Here is a 20,296-nt window from a genome sequence, read left to right on the forward strand (position 1 = left end):
TGCTTTGACAATCTAAAATACTCCTAAAATGGAAATGAATTTTCTTTGCTGCTCCTTACACCTAAGATTTTGCTAAGATGCCATCCAAAAAAACCCAAAACCACAAAACCAAAACCAAAAACCAAAAAGCCCAACAAAAAAGTGACCCAAATGAAGCAAGTTCTTATTTTCAAATTTACTTTCCAATTTATAAATCATATAATTACTTGTATTTGCAATCACTTCTGATCAGTCTGCTCTCTTCTACTGGTAGATTTTTTTCTCACCCTTTCATCAGTAAACTATTACAGGTGACTATTCAGTGATATAGTAATTTGAAGAAAAAGAGTTCTTTATGCTTGGCTGGTTCATTAAATAACTCCAAATTTTCTCCAGGATTTTTCCACACAACAAATATAGTCCTCTGTAGTACAGTAACAGCTCACACGCATCTTTCATTTGCATCTGCTCTAGTGATGTTGTAATTAAGCCCTAAAATAATCTCAAGATAGAATATGGCATAATGAATTCAGTCTCTCTTCAAACATTTTAATAAAATGCTTTTTCTTGTCACTTAAACATCATTCAGATGACACTGTCATTCTGATACTTGTTAACTGTGTTTCCTAAAATGTTGCTGTTATTAGAGTGGATCACTAATACATCTTCTTGGTCTTGGGAAGCAATCATATCAGTGCCTTTTCTGCTTATGAGATATTGCAGAAATAGATAATTCTGAATTATGCTCAGTTTAATCAGAAAAGTTTGGGAACCCAAAGATTTTCTGTTGAATTTCAAGGTGTACATAAAAGCACTTTATAAAGACTGTATTTTCCTGAAAAAAAGTGAAAGCACAAATACCAACTTTAATACATTTAGATAAATTTTTCCTTTTGATATTGTTTACCTGATTGGCCCATTGGAATTATTTGAATATAAAAGCCTCTGTGTGGCTGGAATGTTTTTGGTTCACAGCTAATAACCCTGAGCCCTGGTTCACTTTGGAGGTTCCTAGGTATTGCAGTTAATCAAAATAAGCAGAGATAATAAGAATTACTGTTGTTGAACTTTGAGATAAGCTATTGTTTTACTGATGAGAAAGTAAATGCATGGGGTAGACATTCTTAGTACTGATAATTTCTGCAATGTGTGATATGGCAGCTCTCTGAAATAAAACACCTATTGAAGAAATGTCACTTATCAAAGGGTAGCTAGATCTGAACTGATGAAAAGAGCATTTTCAAGGTTGTATGGAATAGCATTCAGCTTCAAAAATTAAATTATTAGGAATGTGGAGTCTTTATCACAAAATAGAATCTCCCAAAGGAAATATCAAACACAAGGCAATACCAAGGCTGTCACTAAATGTGCTTTCCTCAAGATGACAGCTATAATGGGACATAGTCTGCTGATTTATCACAGCAGAATATGCTGCCTCTATAGAAAAGAGCAAACTTTATGACAATTTATCTGAGATAGGGCCGCTGTGATTCTCTAGTACTGTATTAGTCTCTCCCATGATGCTGTGGCATTTTAGAGCTACAAAGCCAGACATTCCTAGCCCAATTCCCTTCTCTTCCCACACCTGGCAGAGAACCAAAAAACAAATGCCCCATTCCCAATCCCTCATTTGCAAGGCATGACTGAGAATTTGAAAAATGGGTAATAAACCGGCCAACAAAATGATTGGAAAATGGGAAAGACAATCGCTTCCAATGACTGCATAACGAGTTGAGTGAAAAAAGGTGCTACAGCAAGAAGCAACACAATGTGTTTGATTTCCTGTGTAGCAAGATAAGTGTAGAATTCATACTCTGCAATCCAGTATTCCACAATGAAGAAAAGAGTTTAAAAGTATTGGTTAAAAATGCAAATAAGCCTTGATGGTCATAATAGCAAATTAAATTTCTATCCTTTTTGTGTGGTTCTTAAGCAATTTCTTTAGCAAAAAAGAATGTGTTTTTAAGATTAAAAACTTGAAGAAAAGGAACTTAGTAAGCAAAAGAAATTAAATTAATACAGCTACATCCTAAGAATATTCAACTGGATTGTGATTCAGCTCCCAACCCAATCATTTAAAAGCAAAGCATCTTTGTTAATAATCACCCAAATTTATTTTGTGAGTACTGAAATGAGAAGGGCACCTCTACAGTTTTGTGCAAAACTGACCTTTAAGGTAAGTGAAATTAATCACATTTTCAAGATGCCTTTCTTTGTTCATTACTATACATTACAGACTACTGAAGATATTTCAAATTAAACTAAGTTTTAAATAACTGAAAAGTAAGTGAGGGAAATTCTTTTCATGTTGAAACAATAGGGGTTTTTTGCAATAGGAACAAGTAAAGCTATCTAGAACAGTTTCTTGAGTTACAAGAAACAATGTAGAACACTGGATGAGAAGTTAACATTTTTTTAAAATTCCATAGAAGAATATCCCATAATTACCATTTTACAAAATTGAGGCTTGCTGCATTTGCTGTGTGCGTGTATAGCGACTGCTCTATTAAGGGTCGATTTTGAGATTGAAATGCTGCTGTGAGAGTGCTCAAGCTCCCGAGATCTTATTTACTAAAAGAGGAAAGTTTGGAGAACCCAGAATTGTCCTTGAAGATAGAAGTTTCATTTTTAAGAATTTAAGATGATTATCCAGAGTTAAGAGTTGCTGGTTTAAATGCACTTGGGAAATATAGATTGCTGCCAACACATGTGTAAGTTTTTGAAGAATTAAACAGCTTATTATCTGACTTTACCAATGCAGGAAAATTGATTCACTACTTGGTTATTGGTCTGATGTTCACTTGAACTTTTTCACTCAGTCTTTTAAATTCAAAGTATTTTAGAAACAGCCTAAAATACACCACTAAATAATTAATAACTTTTAAATATTCAGTGTTTTAATTCGGACTCCACTTGCTTGATAAATAGGTTTTGGATTTAAAGAATGAAATAAATATAAGACTGTATGTATTCCAAAACAAGCAAAGCACATCCTGAAGCATTTTGATTTTTGGGGCAAAAGGAAAGTGACTACCATGACAAATGTCAGCAATTCATGTGGCGTGAGTGACAGGAGGATTGAGCTAACCTTATGAAGTTCAGTAAGGAGAAACACATGGTTCTGAGTCACAGGCACAGATTAAATAGCTAACTGGCAATTCTACTGGAGATTTTGATGGACATCTGGTTGGATATGGACTAATAGCACACTTTCACCATGAGCAAAACAAGCTGCATACTGAGATACGTTAGATCTGTGGCCAGCAGATCAATGAAAGCAGTTATTTTCATCATAAACTGTGGGTTACTGAAACATTTCCTGTAGTTCTGGGACTCCAATTAGAGAGGGAATTGGAGAAGCCATCAGAGAACCAATAGGGGAGCTTGCAAGGAGGACTAAAGAGATGCTCAACTTTACTCGAGTAGGAAAGAGGAACTAAAGAGGGATCTAATAGTTAGCAGTAACAGGCTAAGAACAGCTAGTGAAGGATAGTTGCAAACAGTGTCATAGCAATCTGTTCTTCATAGTGAGCAGTGCTCTAAACAGGGACAGTGGTCACAAATTGACTTTGGGTCTTTGTATCTGGTCTTGAAATACATTGTTTGGGGTTTTTTTCCCAAATGCGAGGGTAGTGTAGTGTTCCATCTGACACTTGGAGATGCTGTCAACTCATCAGCTTTGGAAATTTCTCAGACTCAAGTAGATGAAGTAATGTCTGGAATATTCAGTATTGGTGGTAACCCACTTTCCAGCAGGAGATTGAGAGAGATGAGTTTCTGGGAGAGATGAGTTTTTCCACCTAGTGTGTGAATTCGTGATTCATTGCTGCAACACTTGAGTACTGTACAGCAGAAGTTTTTTTTCTTGACAATGGGATCTGATTGATGAGGGACTAATATTGCTTTCTTTCTGTAAATGGGTACTGAATAGAGAAAAAGTAAGGTCAAAGTTTCACTCTTAATTTTATGTACTTGGTTGAATGCCTTAAAGATTTGTAGTAAACTTCTTTAATTGTTCACAAAAATCTTTACCTTCATCTGTATTTATGGACTCAGCACATTAGCAAAGCTAACTCAGGTAGCCATGTGAAGAAAATACAACTGCTGTGACTTTTTCTTCTTCTGCATTCAGTTTCCTTAATAATAAGGTCAATCTTCAATTTCTATAGTTTCCCACTGTGTTTACTACATAGCTATGAGATGTTCTTCTCTTATCTGTCCATACTTACTTTCCCCTCTGCAGCTCCATCTTAGTAGATGATGTAGACTTCAGTGGGTAAAAGGTGTATAAGGTCCTTTCCTTAAAGATTGCTGCACAATACACAATGTACAAGGAAGGCAAAGGTATTTTTATAGCTACAGACATTTTCATTCAGCCTATTTTTTCCTTAAGAATAGGTATTGAAAATATTGGGAATTGTATACCTACACATTCTAATTCTGTGTGCTCTTTTAACACAAGAAGTCCTCTGTGCATCTTGGCTGCTTGAAATAAAGAAAGGTGAATGCTTTTTAAGTAATATAAACTAGCAGAAAAATTTAACAAATATTAACTGAATTGATAATATTAATTGGATAAACAGTCATGACTTAATGACTGTTTGGAATAATAAAAGGTCTAGTAGAAAACAAGAGTTCTATGTATTTCCCCCCAGTAACTCATAAGAGACCTCAAAGGACAAGGAAGAGTTTGTCTAATCCTCTTCTCTTGAAGATTTTTGAATCGAGGCTTGTTGAGACAGTGCCCTGCTGTGTGAGTTTATTGTAGACATGGAATAAGGGATTCTCCATTCTGCCCACTAAATTTCCCAGCACTGTCACCAGAAGAGTACAGAATTACTGTTTTCTTCATTCTGTCACATGATAGGCAGTTTTGTAACAAATACAGCAATTACATAAAACTAAGTGGCCAAAGTAATATGTGAATGTTATATAGTTGTTCTTAGTAAGTGAAAAATGGTCTCCTACACAGCAGGCTACATAAGCCCAAGGCTGTAAAACAAATCCATGCAAAACATTTTTAATTAAAAATCCAGAAATTAGACTTTCAACGTCAAGTGGCTACAATGTTCTGTTCCCTTCACAGAAGCCAATTGCTAACATTTCTGAGATAATGTATTAAACTTGACTCTTAAGTGTTTATTGAACTGGAATCCTGGAAAACAGAGTAATTTTTTTCTTCTCCTGGTTTGATGTTTTTTTAATTGAATTGCATTGTGGTCTTCATGAACATGTAATTAAATTGTTAAATGTAATTGTTCATGAATTGAGGCAATTATGTTAAAAAAAGTGTGTTATTTGATTTACATAAGAAGCTTTTGCTGACAGGGACTGTAATATTTTTGTTAAAATATGATAGTCATAGTCATAGTTACCAGACCATAGTGGATGAATCACATAGGTACAGTTTGACTAAATTATCTTTTAAATGAGATGATCTTATTCTAAAGATAATTTTAAAAAAGGTCTCATTATCTACTTCAAAAGTTATTGTTGCTCTCAAATCAGGTGAACCTCCCTGTGAAGAACACATTGCTTTTTTGAAGGATGCTGTAAGAGAAACTTGTAAGATTTTGCAGCATTAATACTTATTTGGCAGTATTTCATTTTGTCCTTCACTTTGAAGTCAGCTGGAAAGCATTATTCTTGTCAAATAATGGCTATACCAACATCGCTGTGCAATAATTTTGGGTCAAGATGGAAATTCAACACTTAAAACTAGGGAGGAAAACTCAGCAGAGTTCATCAACTTCATTCAGTAGTGTCTTCAGTTGTCAAGTGACTAGATCATCATAATATGAGGTGAGCCAGGCTGCCTACACCTATTCTGGTGGTGACCTTGTCTGTCTGATGTCAGATGGGCAGGATAATCCATGACATTGCCAAAATACTTACATTATTGAAAAATTGTTGGGTTTGGAATTTTTTACCAGAAAAAGTGAATGCACAGTGTGGACAGAAAGCTAATCTGTCTCAGTTTTGGAAAGGCAGCTCTACAGACAGCAATAAAACCTCATATTTTATGAAAATCACAATTTTTTCACTTATATCCAATTTAACAGATGCATTTCAACTGATTCTTAGAGTAAATCCATCAGAAAAGATTATAGTTGAAAATATTTTAAATATCTGGACTTCTAATGAGGAGAAATATTGACAAAATAAGAAAATTAGGAGAAATATTAACAATCAGCAAAGTGTTTATTGTAAAGCAGATAAAATTATTAAGTGATACTAAATGACTTATATTGAGTTAAAACTTGATCAGAAGTGATAAAATGTCTTGAAGATTTCTCACCAGCATAATAGACATGAAATCAATGTACAGCTGTATTTCCTGGTTTCAGCCATGATGACTGATGACTCAGCTTCTTCTGTTACCATCAACTGTCAATTTACAGAAATATCATTGAACTAATTTCCAAAATGTCTTTATTCATTCAACTAAATATTGTCTGTTCTCCAGAACTGTGAAGCTGATAAAAATGTTTTAGCGTACTGGCAACCAATTTTGCAAATCAGCATAGTATTCATCTTTTTTTTCAAATGTAACCTTGCAATACAATATATAATCACAACTTCTACATAATTTGAGAATATTGAGCAACAGAAGCGCTGACTTACACCTTGAATATAGAGAAAAAAAAATCTGGTATGAAACCAAATTGATAATCACTGCTAGGAACTTTCAGATCTCTATTTTCCTTTTACTTGTGCTCTTAAAAGTACTATTTACTCTATTCCAAATTTCTGTATATAGCATGCATAATTTTTCTGTGCAAGTTAATGCAACTATGAAGGGCTAACACAAATTCACAAGGTATGCAGCCAAAGTCACATAAAATATTTCAAGTCTGGGGGAAAAGCTTAGATTATTGTGTGGGCTTTCACCTAGACTTTGTTATAAGGGGAAAATAATTTTTGGCTGAAAGTGGTTGAAGTATATTTCTTCTCTCACCAAAACATGTATATGGTAATGAAGAAATTTCTCCCATGAACTGGAAAGAAAAAAAAGAGGCAAAATATTTTAGACTAGAAATTTCCTCCTCCCTTCCCCAGAAATTTATTTGAATTTGAAACCAGAGGTATCTTCAGTCATATTTCCTCTGTCACTTCTGTTGTTCTTAGAACATCTCCTATTCCTTCCTTGTCTGGTAACTCCTACCTGTTTTTACAGTTCTTCTAGTAGATTTCCATCTTCCCCTTATTTTCCCAGAGTACTGCCATCATTCTGTGTGGAGCCATTTTCTTATCCTTTCCTGTGGCTTTAATTAAATCTTCTGCATACTCAAATTTCAGCTAGATGCATCTGACTCCAGGACTGGTGCCTTGCTCTTTCTTGAGCCTTGGCTTCTCATGAAACCATATTGCCATTCCTCTTCTGAACAAAGGGCTCTTTCTGCTTCTGCACACAGACACACAGACACACAGATGCACAGACGCACAGACACACACTGCATTCTCTATAATTTTATGTGTGAAACTAAGAAACAAATATACTTACTAAAAAGTAGTATTTTGCTGTACAGATAAGTAAAAGCATAGTGCAAGATAATCTAAACTGAGTTTTCAGTTCTAATCTGAAATGTAATGTGGAAAAAGTACTTGGTAAATAACTTTTTTTCAAAGGTTATCCAAAAGTACCGTCACTGCATTTATCTGTTTGTGAAATGTCCACTGTTTTTTTTTTTTATCATGTGGTCTCATTGATAGTTTTTCATATTTTCTTTCTGTAAATAATTTAAAAAACCCTCTGTTTGGATCTTTGTTCCACTGTTTCAGCTTTCTAGTCTAATTCTTTGGGGTAGAAAACTTTATAAAACTCTATTATTCACCTGTTCATGTGAAAGAAAATTATCATGGATGAGCAGCTGTATCTAAATTCTCTACAGGCAGTCTGTGTCTTGCAACCTCATATCAAGGTAAATGGTGATATTTCGTTTCTTGTTTATGTTTTTAAAAGAACCATTTCAAAAATTTGTGGGATACAAGGAATTAAGCATTTTCCGTTCTGTCAGGATCTGAGAGGAAAAGAAGTTTTCACTGTCTCCATTTTAGATCTTCTGTCTATAAATCACTTTTTTTTTTTTGTTTAGAATTAATCTTCAGTTTCCATTCTGAAAGGGAGGAAGGGGTATTAGTAGTGAACGTGTTTGGGGTTTAGATTTTTTTTTTTCATGGGAAGTGAAATTCTTAGGGTTTGGTTGAGGATTTTTTTTTAAGTATATGTGAAGGCTTAGCCCTGACTGTTGAAATAATGGGATACCTTGGTGAAGCTGGGAGGTGGCAGTGTGCCCCTTCCCACTGGGCCAGGGGTGCTGTAGGCATTAGGACATCAAGTGGCCAGTGACAAAGAGCTGTCCTTGAGCAAGACTTTGAGCGATGTCACAACTTGAAAATTTACAGCTTTTGCTTTTCATACATCCAGGATTTGAACCCATCTTAATGAGCACAAACTGTTACTGGTGGGTTTATTCCCAAGCTGCTGAATTAAATTCTAATTTACGAATCATGCTGGGCATGCATGTCAGCAGTTGGTATGGGAATTGTGTATTGGAGATGGTCCCAATAGTCCTCACAATTTCAAATACTGAGGAGGTATATGCAAGTGAAGTACAGATGGTGGCTGCTTTTTCTTTTTTAAGAAAAAAATGTATTTCTAACTCAGCTACTAAGAAAAGAGGCATAAGTCAGCCTTGCTGCTGCAATCATCTTTAAATTGGTTCATTTGTTACTACTACCTTACAGTCACATGGTGTTGAGATTGAATAATATGTTAAGTCCTTTGAATTTTACACAGCTCACATTTTTAAATGCTAGGAATTATGCTTCCCATAAAAATGTTGTTGAACCCCCATTTTCTAATGGTTTTAAGCCCTTAAGAATCCAGGGATGGAGCTTGCTCCAGTTTAGGACAATCCTCTGAATGAAGATGTGCTCTGTACCTGTGTTAGAGCAGCCAAGAGGCAGCTGTTCAAAATGGTCATTGTAGCTTAAAGATCAGCTGAGCTCACCACACAGACACATCTGGTGGCAGCTAGCTGAACATACCCCTCCAAAGGAAGAAAATGACCTGGTTATGGATGTGCTACTATTTTAGATGTAATTTTTTTAGAAGTAATTTTAGAGTAAAATTTTTTATTTTATTGAACACCAGAGGGCAGGAAGGATGTTACTAGAGAGCAAGAGATGCTTTGCAGGCATGTTTAAGCACTTCTGGAATCCCACAGCTTTCATGATATCAAAACCTGTCAAAAGTGGGAGTGCTTTACATCATCACAGACTCTCTCAGGCTAGAAGGCACCTCTGGAAATCCTTTAGTCCAACCCCCCTGCTCCAGCAGGGTCACCTGGAGCAGGTGGTCCTAGACCATGTCACTTGTTATCTTTATGGCTTTATATGTAGTTTTGATATGCTCTCAATATGAAGTGACCAAAACTATCACACTATAGTTTTGCATCATTTTATTTTATTTCTGTCAAGAATGTTTCAGTAAATTATTAATGAACTTTCTTCATTCACCTGCAGTAAAAAATGGTCTAATATTACTTTCACATCTGTTCAGTTTTTAGGGTAACTTGCAATGCCAAGCATTACCTCTTTCATCCTTTTCCTAAGTTAATTTTCATAATTTATGCTAGGAACTTTATGATAGTACTTTCAATATAAAATCTAAAATATAAATTCTCATTATCTTATATAATAATTCTTGTGTTAGGACTGTGCAATTAAATATGTCAGTCAAGCTAAAGGAATTAATTATAAATAAATTATCTTAATTTTCATACACTTAAGTAGAAATTGAATGGGAATAAATAGAATGAAAAATTATTAAAAACTGAATATAATATTTTTTTCTATCTTCAGTATAATTCCTTGTTTCAAAGTTAAGTTTGTTACATTTACATTGCTATAAATTATGAATTATTATTATACATTAGAGTAATGTGGTAAAGCAAGATTCTGGCCCTAGTTCAGGTACTGATATCCTTTTATGTTTAGTCTAAAACATCTAAGTTCCCCACTTCAACTTACATTTTCACTGCATGGAAAAAACAGTTATTTACAGACGGATAGTTTTCATTTTGATAAACTGACACAAAATAGATACCTAAAGTGTTCTATTGAATACTTCATTTTACAATTCTCTTTAAATATAAAAAATGTAGACTATTGGTTAAGTGAATTTGTTCCTTTAAGACTTTAACAATACTGGGGAAGTTTGAATCAATATTTGTGTATGGAGACAAGAGAATTATCTCCATTTTTTCCATGCAAGCATCATTTCTGGGATTTTCCAGTATTTTTTTCTGCCATGTTGACTACTAATTCACTCTAGTTATTTTCACAGGGTACATTTTCTTGGAGACTAAAGGTAAACTACAGTTTGCTAATTCTCTAAAAATTGGGCAGCCCTAATGCCTTTCCTCTAATTGTTCCTTTCTTCTAAAAAAGACATTGATGAACAAGACAAACATCCCTGTTTAAAAACTTATAAATGTTGTTCATCATCTTTAAAAGACAGATGGATGTACCTATCAGAACAGCAGGAGAATTAATCCATGCTTTTTCACTGTCACACAGAGAAACTCGGCTGAGTTGTACAGACTTTAAGAGTCAGATTTCCCAAGTCTTGCTGGCTGCAAATTCTATCTCTTGCTGCTCATTGAAGCAGGATCTTTATTTCCACCTTCACAAAAGATCACTTTAATATTATAGGTGATGCAAACAGCATCATGTGTGCTAACAGCAAATTCAGTAAATTGAAAAGTAGACTATAAACTAAGCTTATTTCTTTTGCATTTCAGCACTGTCCAGAGCTGTCCCATTTTTTGCCCTTGTCCTAAGGCACTTCTCAAATTAGCTCTGATCTAAGTGACTCTGATGCCGCTTCTGTTGCAGTCACCTAGAAGTAGAATGTGCTCCTGCCAAATAGTTTTTGAAATCCCACTAAAAGCATAGGATTTTAAGTGTTCAGGGCAAGGAAGGACTATAATTCTCTGACAGATCTTTGTGAAATCAAAGAAAAAATTGAAAGGCTTACTAGGTAATTTTCTGAATATACATTTTGTTTATCTGTAAAATCCCCTTTCAATAAGCCAGCTCCAAACATGAGTCAAAGGTGCCTGGTAATCGTTTGCACAAGCTCTTCAATTTCATTTGTTCTAAAATTAGGTTCCTCAGTAGTTCTAGAGACGCCATTTGTCCTTGAAGTTATCAGCATCCTTTGAAAGAACAGATAAATAGAAAAGCTTTGATTTCGGCAGTGATTTAAAAAGCATGACTAAAACAAACATTTCTGATGCAAAACTTTATTTTTGTAAATTAAAAATTTAACAGATAAAATAAAATTTCTTGGAAAATTACCAGAAATTACAGCATTTCTATAGAACTTTTAATCTGGCTACAATTTAAAAAAATGCTTTCAATCATTTTTTTTACAGAATTCTGTAGTTTATGACTTTATAAACTGAAGATCAGTGCTCACTGCTTGTATGAGGTCCATAGATAACCATAGCAGTGTGTACCAAGGATAAAGTGTTTACACAGACTGCAGGGGCTGTCAGAGAAACTCAGACAAAAACCTTTCTCAGTAAAAGTTGTTGGTGCAAATTTCATAAAAACTCTGCTAGACATATTTTAGTAGTCTTAAAATTGCTGCATGGCTTAGCACTTTCACTGTTAAAATAACTTATTTCTGAGCTCAGGCATCTCCTGGTTTTCATTCTGATATTCCCTTCTTGATGATATCTGTCACCTAGAGTAGGTAGTGTCTGTACGCATGACTAATGGAAGGGCTATCTGCTTAGGCTGGTGTATTTGTGACATCTCTCTTCTTGCTCTCCAGTATTAGTACTTTAATCTGTAGGGAAGAATTTCACACTTTTTTAATCCTTCATACACTTATCTATTCATGTGATTTGCTTACAACATAGACGCAGTCATTTTACTTTCTGAGCGGGAGCTTCATCAAATGACTCTGGTGACAATGACCCTTTAAATTAGTCATCAGTATTTACAATAATTTCCACACAATGAATATGTGAGAGGCCACAAATAGTTAATGACTGATGAGAAAAAACCCTTTATAAAACGCATTTCAAATCAGGTTGTATCTGTAAAAGTAGCACCAGCAAAAAATACATTACTATAAAAGTTTCTGAAAAAGCAAACCCAGATATTTCATGATGCTTTCAGAATTATTACATATTTCCTGATTAAAAAGGGAAGTAAGTACATGCTTATGTATGCATATTTGTACGTCCTCCTTCTTGATAATTTTTAACTCTTTAGTGCAATCGTTTTATAGGAATCTAGAATATCATTAAAACAATTAGAAGTTGACAATTGTAGTAGGCTAGATATATGAGAAACCCTTTTGACAGAAGGGCTACAGGCTATGCTGAATTTTTATAAATCACAAAAGATTCTCAGCAGAGCATTCTTACAGAGTCACAAGAGTAGTGTCACTACTGCCAAACACTTCAGAAACTGCTGTTGAATAAAAAAGCCTTACAGAAATATTTTAGCCAGATTTTTTTTTCACAGACACAGGCTGCAGGATTAAGCACTAAAGCTAAGAAGGGATGATAAATAATAATAATTGGAAAGCATTTGCAGTACAAAGAGATACTAGTCTAGGGCAGACTATTTAAGTCTACAGAACAAAACATGGGGAGAACATGCCTTTTTCTTGATACTTGATCCCAAATGAAATAAGTTGTGATTTATTTTGCATTGTACACATTAATAGAGCCAAGCTGGTTTCAAAAGTAATATATATTCAGACCTCCTGAGGTGTTAAAATAGATCAGAGTGATGGAAAAATGAAAGACTGAAGGAAATCTGCTTGCCTTTTGAGGGGGTTAAAAGTTCAAGTTTTCAGTTTACAACTCAGTCAGATTTGGGTAGGGTTTTTTTGTTTAGGGTGACCTGTTTTTTTGCAGGTGAAAAAGGAATACTTCAATTTTCAGAATACTTCAAATTTCAGGATACTTTTCCCAGAGGAAAAAGTAATATTCTGCATAAAGGAACAATGTAAAAAATGGAATTCAGAAGAATTTTTTAAAAATAACCTTGAAGTTCTCCAAAACCTTAATGAAATATAGAAAATAATTTTATTTAATCCTAGGCCTTACATATTTTTAGCTCTCCAGCATAAACTTTTATTGAAATAGCTCTATGTGAAAATAAACACTATTATTCTACTGGAGAAAATGAGAATGTAATTTTATCCTATATTCAAATTGTTCCCTCATAATTCTTGTTTTGGAGGTTGTGTTTAATTTGTTTTCGTAGCAAGACAGAAAGAAAAAAAAGCTGGGAAACTATCTAGTCCATAACAAAATTTACATGAATATTATTAAATTATTTATAATTTGAATTGTGCAAGATATATCTTTGAAATGGTGGGTAAATATTTGATGCTAGCCATACAAAATTCAGTGGCATTTTGTTTGGAGGTATCCAACAAAACCATAAGACAGTATTTGAAAACAGAAGGAATAACTGTGAGAGAAGCATCTGTAAAATGCTCTATGCTAATGTAAACCATCCTGCCTGTTGTAATGACCTCAGTTTGAACTCTTTCCAAGTTTCCAGTTGTGGATAAATAAGAATTTTTTAAACAACATGACAGAGTTTACATCATAGAACCACAGAAACATAGAATGATTTGAGTTAGAAGGGACCTTAAAAATCATCTAGTTCTGACCTCCCTGCCATGGGCAGGGACACCTTCCACTGGACCAGGTTAGTCAGATCGCCATCCAGTCTGGGTTTGAACGCTTCCAGGCATCCACAGCTTCTCTGGGCAACCTGTTCCACTGCTGCACACCCTCACAGCAAAGAACTTCCTCCTGATACCTAATCTAAACCTACTCTCTTTCTGTTTGAAACCATTCCCCTTTGTCTTGTCACTCCTCGTAGCTCTTGTACTCCTTGTAGCTCCCTTCAGGTAATGTAAGGTCACCCCAAAACCTTCTCTTTCCCAAGCTGAGCAAACACAGTTACCTCAGTCTTTTCTCACAGGAGATCCACCCATTCTTCTTATTATCCTTATGACCTCCTCTGGACTTGCTCCAAGAGGTCTATGTCCTTCCTGTGCTGGCTGACTGGTTGATACCTCCAGAGTCCTTCTTGCTACCCTTTTGAAACAAAGGCACAATGTTTCCCCTTTTCCAGTCTCCTGGGACCTCACTGGACTGCCATGAGCTTTCAAACATCGTGGAGAGTGGGTTGGCACCTACAGCTGCCATTTCCCTCAGGACTCTGGGGTGCATCTCACCAGGTCCCACTGACTGATGTACATTCAGGTTCCTCAGGTGGTCACCAATCTGATCTTTTCTTACAGTGGGAGGGACTTTGCTCCACAAGTCCCCATCCTTTTGTCCATCCACTTGAGAAGTGTGGGAAGAGAGACTATCACTGAAGCATGAGGCAAAAATATTGTTGAGTATCTCAGCGTTTTCCTCATCCTTGTTACCAGTTTTACAGCCTTGTTCAAGAGGGGCCATTGCTCCTTCTTTGACCTTCCTTTTCTGATTAACTTACCCATAGAAACCCTTCTTGGTATTCCTTGTGTTCCTTGCCAAGTTCAGCTCCAGCTTTGCCTTAGTTTTCTGACGTCATTCTAAATAATCATCCTTCTCTATACTCTTCCTGTGTCACCCATCCTAGCTTCATCTTTTTATGCAGTTCCTTCTTTTTCTTTAGTTTGACCAGTAGATACCAACTCAGCCATGCCATTGCCATTGTCACAATAGGAACTGTAAGATCTTTTTCCTCAAGCTACGACACTGACTACAATAGAACCACACAGAGGATACAGGCTTTGGGAAGGCTGCCCAGAGAGGGAGCATGACTGTGCAGGAGCCAAAAAGGGAGAGTGCAGGAAAGCCCTCAGCTTAAAAGTATCCTGAGTCTTTTTTCTATTCTGCTTCCTACATCTACCACCACTTCATCTGTCAAAACAGGAAAGTATACCATGTCTTGTGAGGGTATTTATGCTTATGACCAGACATAGTTACTTACAGGAGGTTTTACACTGACCTAATTTCAACTGACCAAAATAAACTCTAATTTCTTTTGGGTTTATGTGCTCATTATTACATTAAGTGTCAATTTTTAAATTATGCTAAATATTATTTTGCTATTTATTGATATGAAAATGTTCTATATAAAGTGGTAGTTGACATATGTGGGAGAATAGTGAAAATGTTTCTTAAAATTCACCTTTGGTGGATCTTGTAAATCTGAAGCCATCATAGCAGACCATTAGGCAACTAGGAGTGTGGGGCTGATATTCCATTGTCTGTCAAAAAATGTAGAGCAGAAGTTGCAATCACAAAGCTGCATAGAATGTCAAAGGTATGGGGCCACAGTTTTTTGTTACAGCATTCATTTCTGTAAGAGGTGTGGATTATCATTGAATGCAATGATTGATTATATCTCTTTTATATAAAATTATGAGTTTGTTTCCTCACACTATTGAGCTATTTTTTCCAAAAAAAACACTTCAAAAAAGAAGCAACTTCATGCCAAATCATTTTATGTTATTTGAGTGTTTCTAGAAATGTTTTGGTCTGAAAGAAAAGGGAAATGGATGGAAGAGTCTAGCAACCTCTCTGTGAAAGTCAGGGTGTATTACAGATTTATTTGCTTCTTCATTTCTTTGAATTTCTGTAAGCACTGTGACATGTTTTGGTTCAGTGATTTACTGCATGCCACTACAGAGTGACAATAAGTGGTTTTGATATCAAGGTATAAATTTAGTCTTTACTAATCTTGTAAGAGGCTTATTTCTGTGACCTTATTGTGATTGCCTTCATTAAAAGACTTTGCCACAGTGAAGTAAAGGCACCAAGGAGGAAAGAGAGCTCACAATTAGTGCGTTCAGATTATTTGGTTCAGTTTTCTTTATTAAAAGAAATAAAAAGGCAAATATTGCTGCTGCATGAATGTGTTGTACAAAATCCTTTTTAGAAACCGAATGTGAAATGGAAAAAAACCTGACAATATTAAGATAGTTAGGATACAATTATAAAAATGCAGCCTACCCTGGCTTTATTTACCAGAAGAGAAATATTGATCTTGGCAAAGTTCACATTCATTATTATTCAGGCATGCCTAAAGTGATCTATTAATCAGCCAGACGTTAATGATATAATGATTTTGAAGAAGACTATAGCTTATAATACTCAGAAGGCACCTTACTAACCACTGTAATTCTATTTCTTTGAAAATTGGTTGCTAGATTATTTTAATTCAATTATATAGTCTATACTTTTAACTACTCAAACAAAAAAATTACTTTTGGCCTTCAGGCTTTCACCTATGAATCCCACATGTTGAAAACTTATTATGCGATGATATTATCAATTGATTCTGTAGCACATTTCTCAGTGTAAAAGGAGAAAAATGGTTCCACCAAGGAGAAAAATATATGCAGTTACATTTGCAATCTGTCTGAAGAGTGTACTTACTCATAGTACACTTCACCATGAAAATAATAAATTTTATCAGATAATCGATAGATATTTGTAGTTTATCCCTACAAATTAATTTTTCTAAGTGTCTGAACTTTTCTGGTAAAGCCCCGAGTAATTCTAAATTTTTATCTTTAACCTTGTTCTGGGTGAATACTCAGTTTCTTCTTGATCACATTTATTATGAATAAAAGTATCTGAATTAATTTTGTTTCCATATCACTGAAAGGGGAGAATACTCTGCCTACCACTGTTGAGAGATCATAGCCAGGGCGACAGCCACTTGCTTTCAGCACTGCTAAAGGTAGGCTGAAACAATTGTATGTGAGAGTTGAGGCTTGAATAAAAAATGAATAATAAATCAAAAAGATGTTTTGACTTATGATTCATTTTTTATTCAAGCCAAGCCCAGCCAACCAAACAAACAACAAAAAGACACTGAACTGCAATAACCTCAGGTAGGAAGGAACTGAGTTCAGTTCTCAACATCACTGGTGGTAATACAACACAGGAGGAATGTCATTGAAAAAGGCTGAGAGGAGGCCTGAAAATTATCTACCAGACTGAGATGTCCTTTCTTAGAGTGGCTGATCTCTTGTAGATAATTAAGCCCTCTCAGGAAAGCTGCTTAATGTTATAAATTGATTCTCTTAAGAAGCTGTGAGGATGGAAGACACACTTGAAAATAGTTAAGAATTAAACAAAGAGGCAATGAGGGCTTTGTGATTGTGTTTCCTGCAGTAGTTTTGCTCCCTGTTTACTAGCTCCTTGCTGTGCTAGGGGCACACATTGAGGGATGTAGCAGATTTTAGTTTGGGGGTTTTTTTGTTCATTTGGCTTTTTTTCCTCTCCATACTCCTAGCTGCCTGATGTCAGTTGGAACAGGTTGTTCAAATATAACCCATATTAAAATACTTTGAACAGACTGTTAAGAATTTGAGGCGTTTTGTCTGGGCAGCAGTGAATAATCAGAGCATTGGCTATTTCTGGTCTCCCTTAGCACCATAGTTCTGTGCTCTTTAGTGGCTGCTGTAACTATCTAAGGGTTTACCATAAGAGTTCTCACTTGAATAATGCGATAAGAGCCCTGAATATAGGAGATGTTTATGCAAAGGGCAAGCCTCACACAGCAGGAAATCCCAGTTATCCCTTTAGCCTGTGCTCTCAGCCAGCCACATCTCTGCCAAAGCATACCATAGGAAAAGGACGTACCCTTACACAGTTACGAGCGTTTCATGATTAGTGTGGGCACTTCCAGCACCACTGTCCTGTGTCCCCTAAGGGATATACTTATCAGACAGTTTTAGAATTAGCTTTTCCCATGGCCTTTCTGTGGGATCCTTTTGGAGCCAATATGCCTCGTCCATCTCCAAGAAATAAGATGAGATTTCGCTTTTTGAAGTCCTACAGGTATCTCTTCTGGTGGCTTACGGGGCAATTGACAGTGGTAATAGTTGCAACTGTGGATCTTTTTTATTCTTCTAGAGCATTACAGTATATTAAAAAATTGGAAATGGCTTGTATAAGCTTGAGCTTATGAAGGTTTTGCTTGAACATGGTATATCAGAAAAAAAAGGTATTGTTTCTGTATAAGAAAAAATACTGTGAACAAGTGATCATGGAAGTGTATGAAACTGCACTTTTCAAGTAAATGATAACTTTGAATATTTTTGGCATACCAAGCTGGGGGAAAAGGTAGATTAATGTTTATGTCAGTGTTGTTATGAAAATATTAATTCTAAGAATTCTCAGTACTTATAATAAGTAAGCATATTTAAATAAAAAATTCAACATGATGATACAGAATACCAAACCTGAACCAATATTTGTAGTTGTGAGGCTTTTGCCAGAAAATCATATTAGTCAATTTTTTTTTTTGTGTTGAACATTTTTGAAAGTAAGTTTAGCAAATGAGAAAAACACACAGATTGTATTTTTTCCCTAAACTATTGTTTTAAAATAGCAGTAGCAATGCTTGATTTCCATTATTTGTCACATTACTTTTGGTAATTGAACCAATATTTGTTCTTCAATTTCCTTACATTTATTACAGATTCCTTCCTTACAGATTCACGTATGTTTTCAAATAAAAACTCTTATGATCCTCCTATTTGCATATAATTAAGGGAAAAACTTACAACATATCATCTTAATAAAACCTTTTTAATCAATGCAACATTCAAAATTATTTGCACACATGTACAACACAAAATGCCTCAGAGTATAAATGCTTTATGTAGGATTACTGATAGCAAACACTGTATATATATTATTAAAAAGAACTTGTTAGGTACTGTATACTTCTCTCAGTATTTTCTTCTGAAAAAGTTAGCCTGTTCATACAGAACATACCAGTCCCTATGTTTTTGACAAAAAGAATAATAACAGTTAAAGGTATTAGAATCTGTTCAAAGCTAGATCATCGGGTTCATTTAAGATTCCCTTAAGAAATCTTATTGAAGGGGATTTTTTTGCTTTAAGTAAGCTGCTTATGTTTCTTTTATAACTTTATATCAATATATCTTTATCTATTTATATTTCTATGTATCTATCTATTTGCTTTAAAGACAAAAAAAGAAACATGTGTCATTTAACATGTTAATATAAGATCTGATTATTTTCATTATTATGTACATATTTCACTTTTTCTAATTTTTCAATATAGCAAAGTGAAAATATTCTTAAAAGTTGTTAATTAAACTAAAAATAACTAAGTAACCTTTACCATAAGTCCAGAGGTGTGAATGAATTTTGTGTTACCCTAGAGTGTTACATGTTTATTTTTCATGAGTTATTAAAAACTAGGAAGAGGTGGCAGATAATTTAAACAAAAAAACATTGTTGCTGTATTACTGAATTTTAGCCGTATTCTTTGCTATTGCTGTTTAATTTAACTGTAAATCCCTATATATATATATATATATATATATATATTGCCATGTCACTGCCATGGCTCCATTCACACTGTAGGTTATATTTAGAAATCTACTACAAAATTTTACAGTACTCAGTGCCTATGTAATTTAATAACCTTGTTTATGTCAACTGACAGTTCTGCTCATGGTGCTCAAATATTTGATGTCAAGGGACTTTGGTTTCTAAAACTATGTATCTGATAGTGCTGTCCATGCATTCCATGGTGAATATTATTCAGCAAACCATTTAAAATGTGAAGTTTGCCATAATTTTAAAATTTTTTTCTTACATTTTGGGAAAAAAGCAGAATTTTTCTTTTGTGAGACATTCAGAATCCATGGATTAAATAGACTGTCATGTTTTAATTTGTATTCTTAATTTCTGGGAGATTCTGTGATACACTGATGCCCCTTACAGGCAAATTAAGAATGCCACCTTATAGCAAAATAGTGAATTGAGTTTCTTTGCTCATCAGGAAATGCTTTCAGAAGGTAAAAGAAGACTCCGGCTGATGCAAGTTTTCCCACATTAAGGGAAAAATATGCCTTGAAACAATGCAATTTTTCTAGGAAGAGGTGGAATGTAATGCAGTCAGTTAGGGCTCTTCTTACTCTACCTGTCCCATCAAATAAATCATGTCTTAAAGCTTCAGCAAATTGAACTGAACAAAAACAAAGTAGCGTAAAAGAGCAAGCAGATAAACTTATGATTGACTGTACACTAGAAATGCAGTTATTTACAGAATTAGATATGGAACCAAGGCCAGGAGTCAGTTCTTTGCAGAGAGGAGACTCAGGAAGCCACAAGAACCGTTCACAATTTACATAACTTCTTGCAGGCTGGAGGAGAAGGGTTGCTTAGTTTTGTGGGGATGCGTGCCCACTCTGTTCTCTGGAAGATGTGCATTCTTCTGC

At 34.9% G+C, this 20,296-nt stretch overlaps 1 protein-coding gene across 3 annotated transcripts in view; it reads left to right on the top strand.

Annotated features, from left to right (window-relative positions):
• Window positions 1-20,296, top strand: part of PDE4D (phosphodiesterase 4D) — a 347,631-nt gene that overhangs the window by 179,702 nt on the left and 147,633 nt on the right. Inside the window, exon 1 of one of the 3 annotated variants that reach the window (XM_058044064.1) lies at window positions 17,776-17,876. The exons of the other annotated variants lie outside the window; for them this stretch is intronic. Coding sequence (XP_057900047.1) covers window positions 17,788-17,876 — 89 coding nt within the window. The 5' untranslated portion in view covers window positions 17,776-17,787. Of the gene's footprint in view, window positions 1-17,775; window positions 17,877-20,296 lie in introns of those variants that run through there. 3 annotated transcript variants of the gene reach the window in all.

Source organism: Melospiza georgiana, chromosome Z, assembly GCF_028018845.1.
Source record: "Melospiza georgiana isolate bMelGeo1 chromosome Z, bMelGeo1.pri, whole genome shotgun sequence".
NCBI classification, from domain to species: domain Eukaryota; kingdom Metazoa; phylum Chordata; class Aves; order Passeriformes; family Passerellidae; genus Melospiza; species Melospiza georgiana.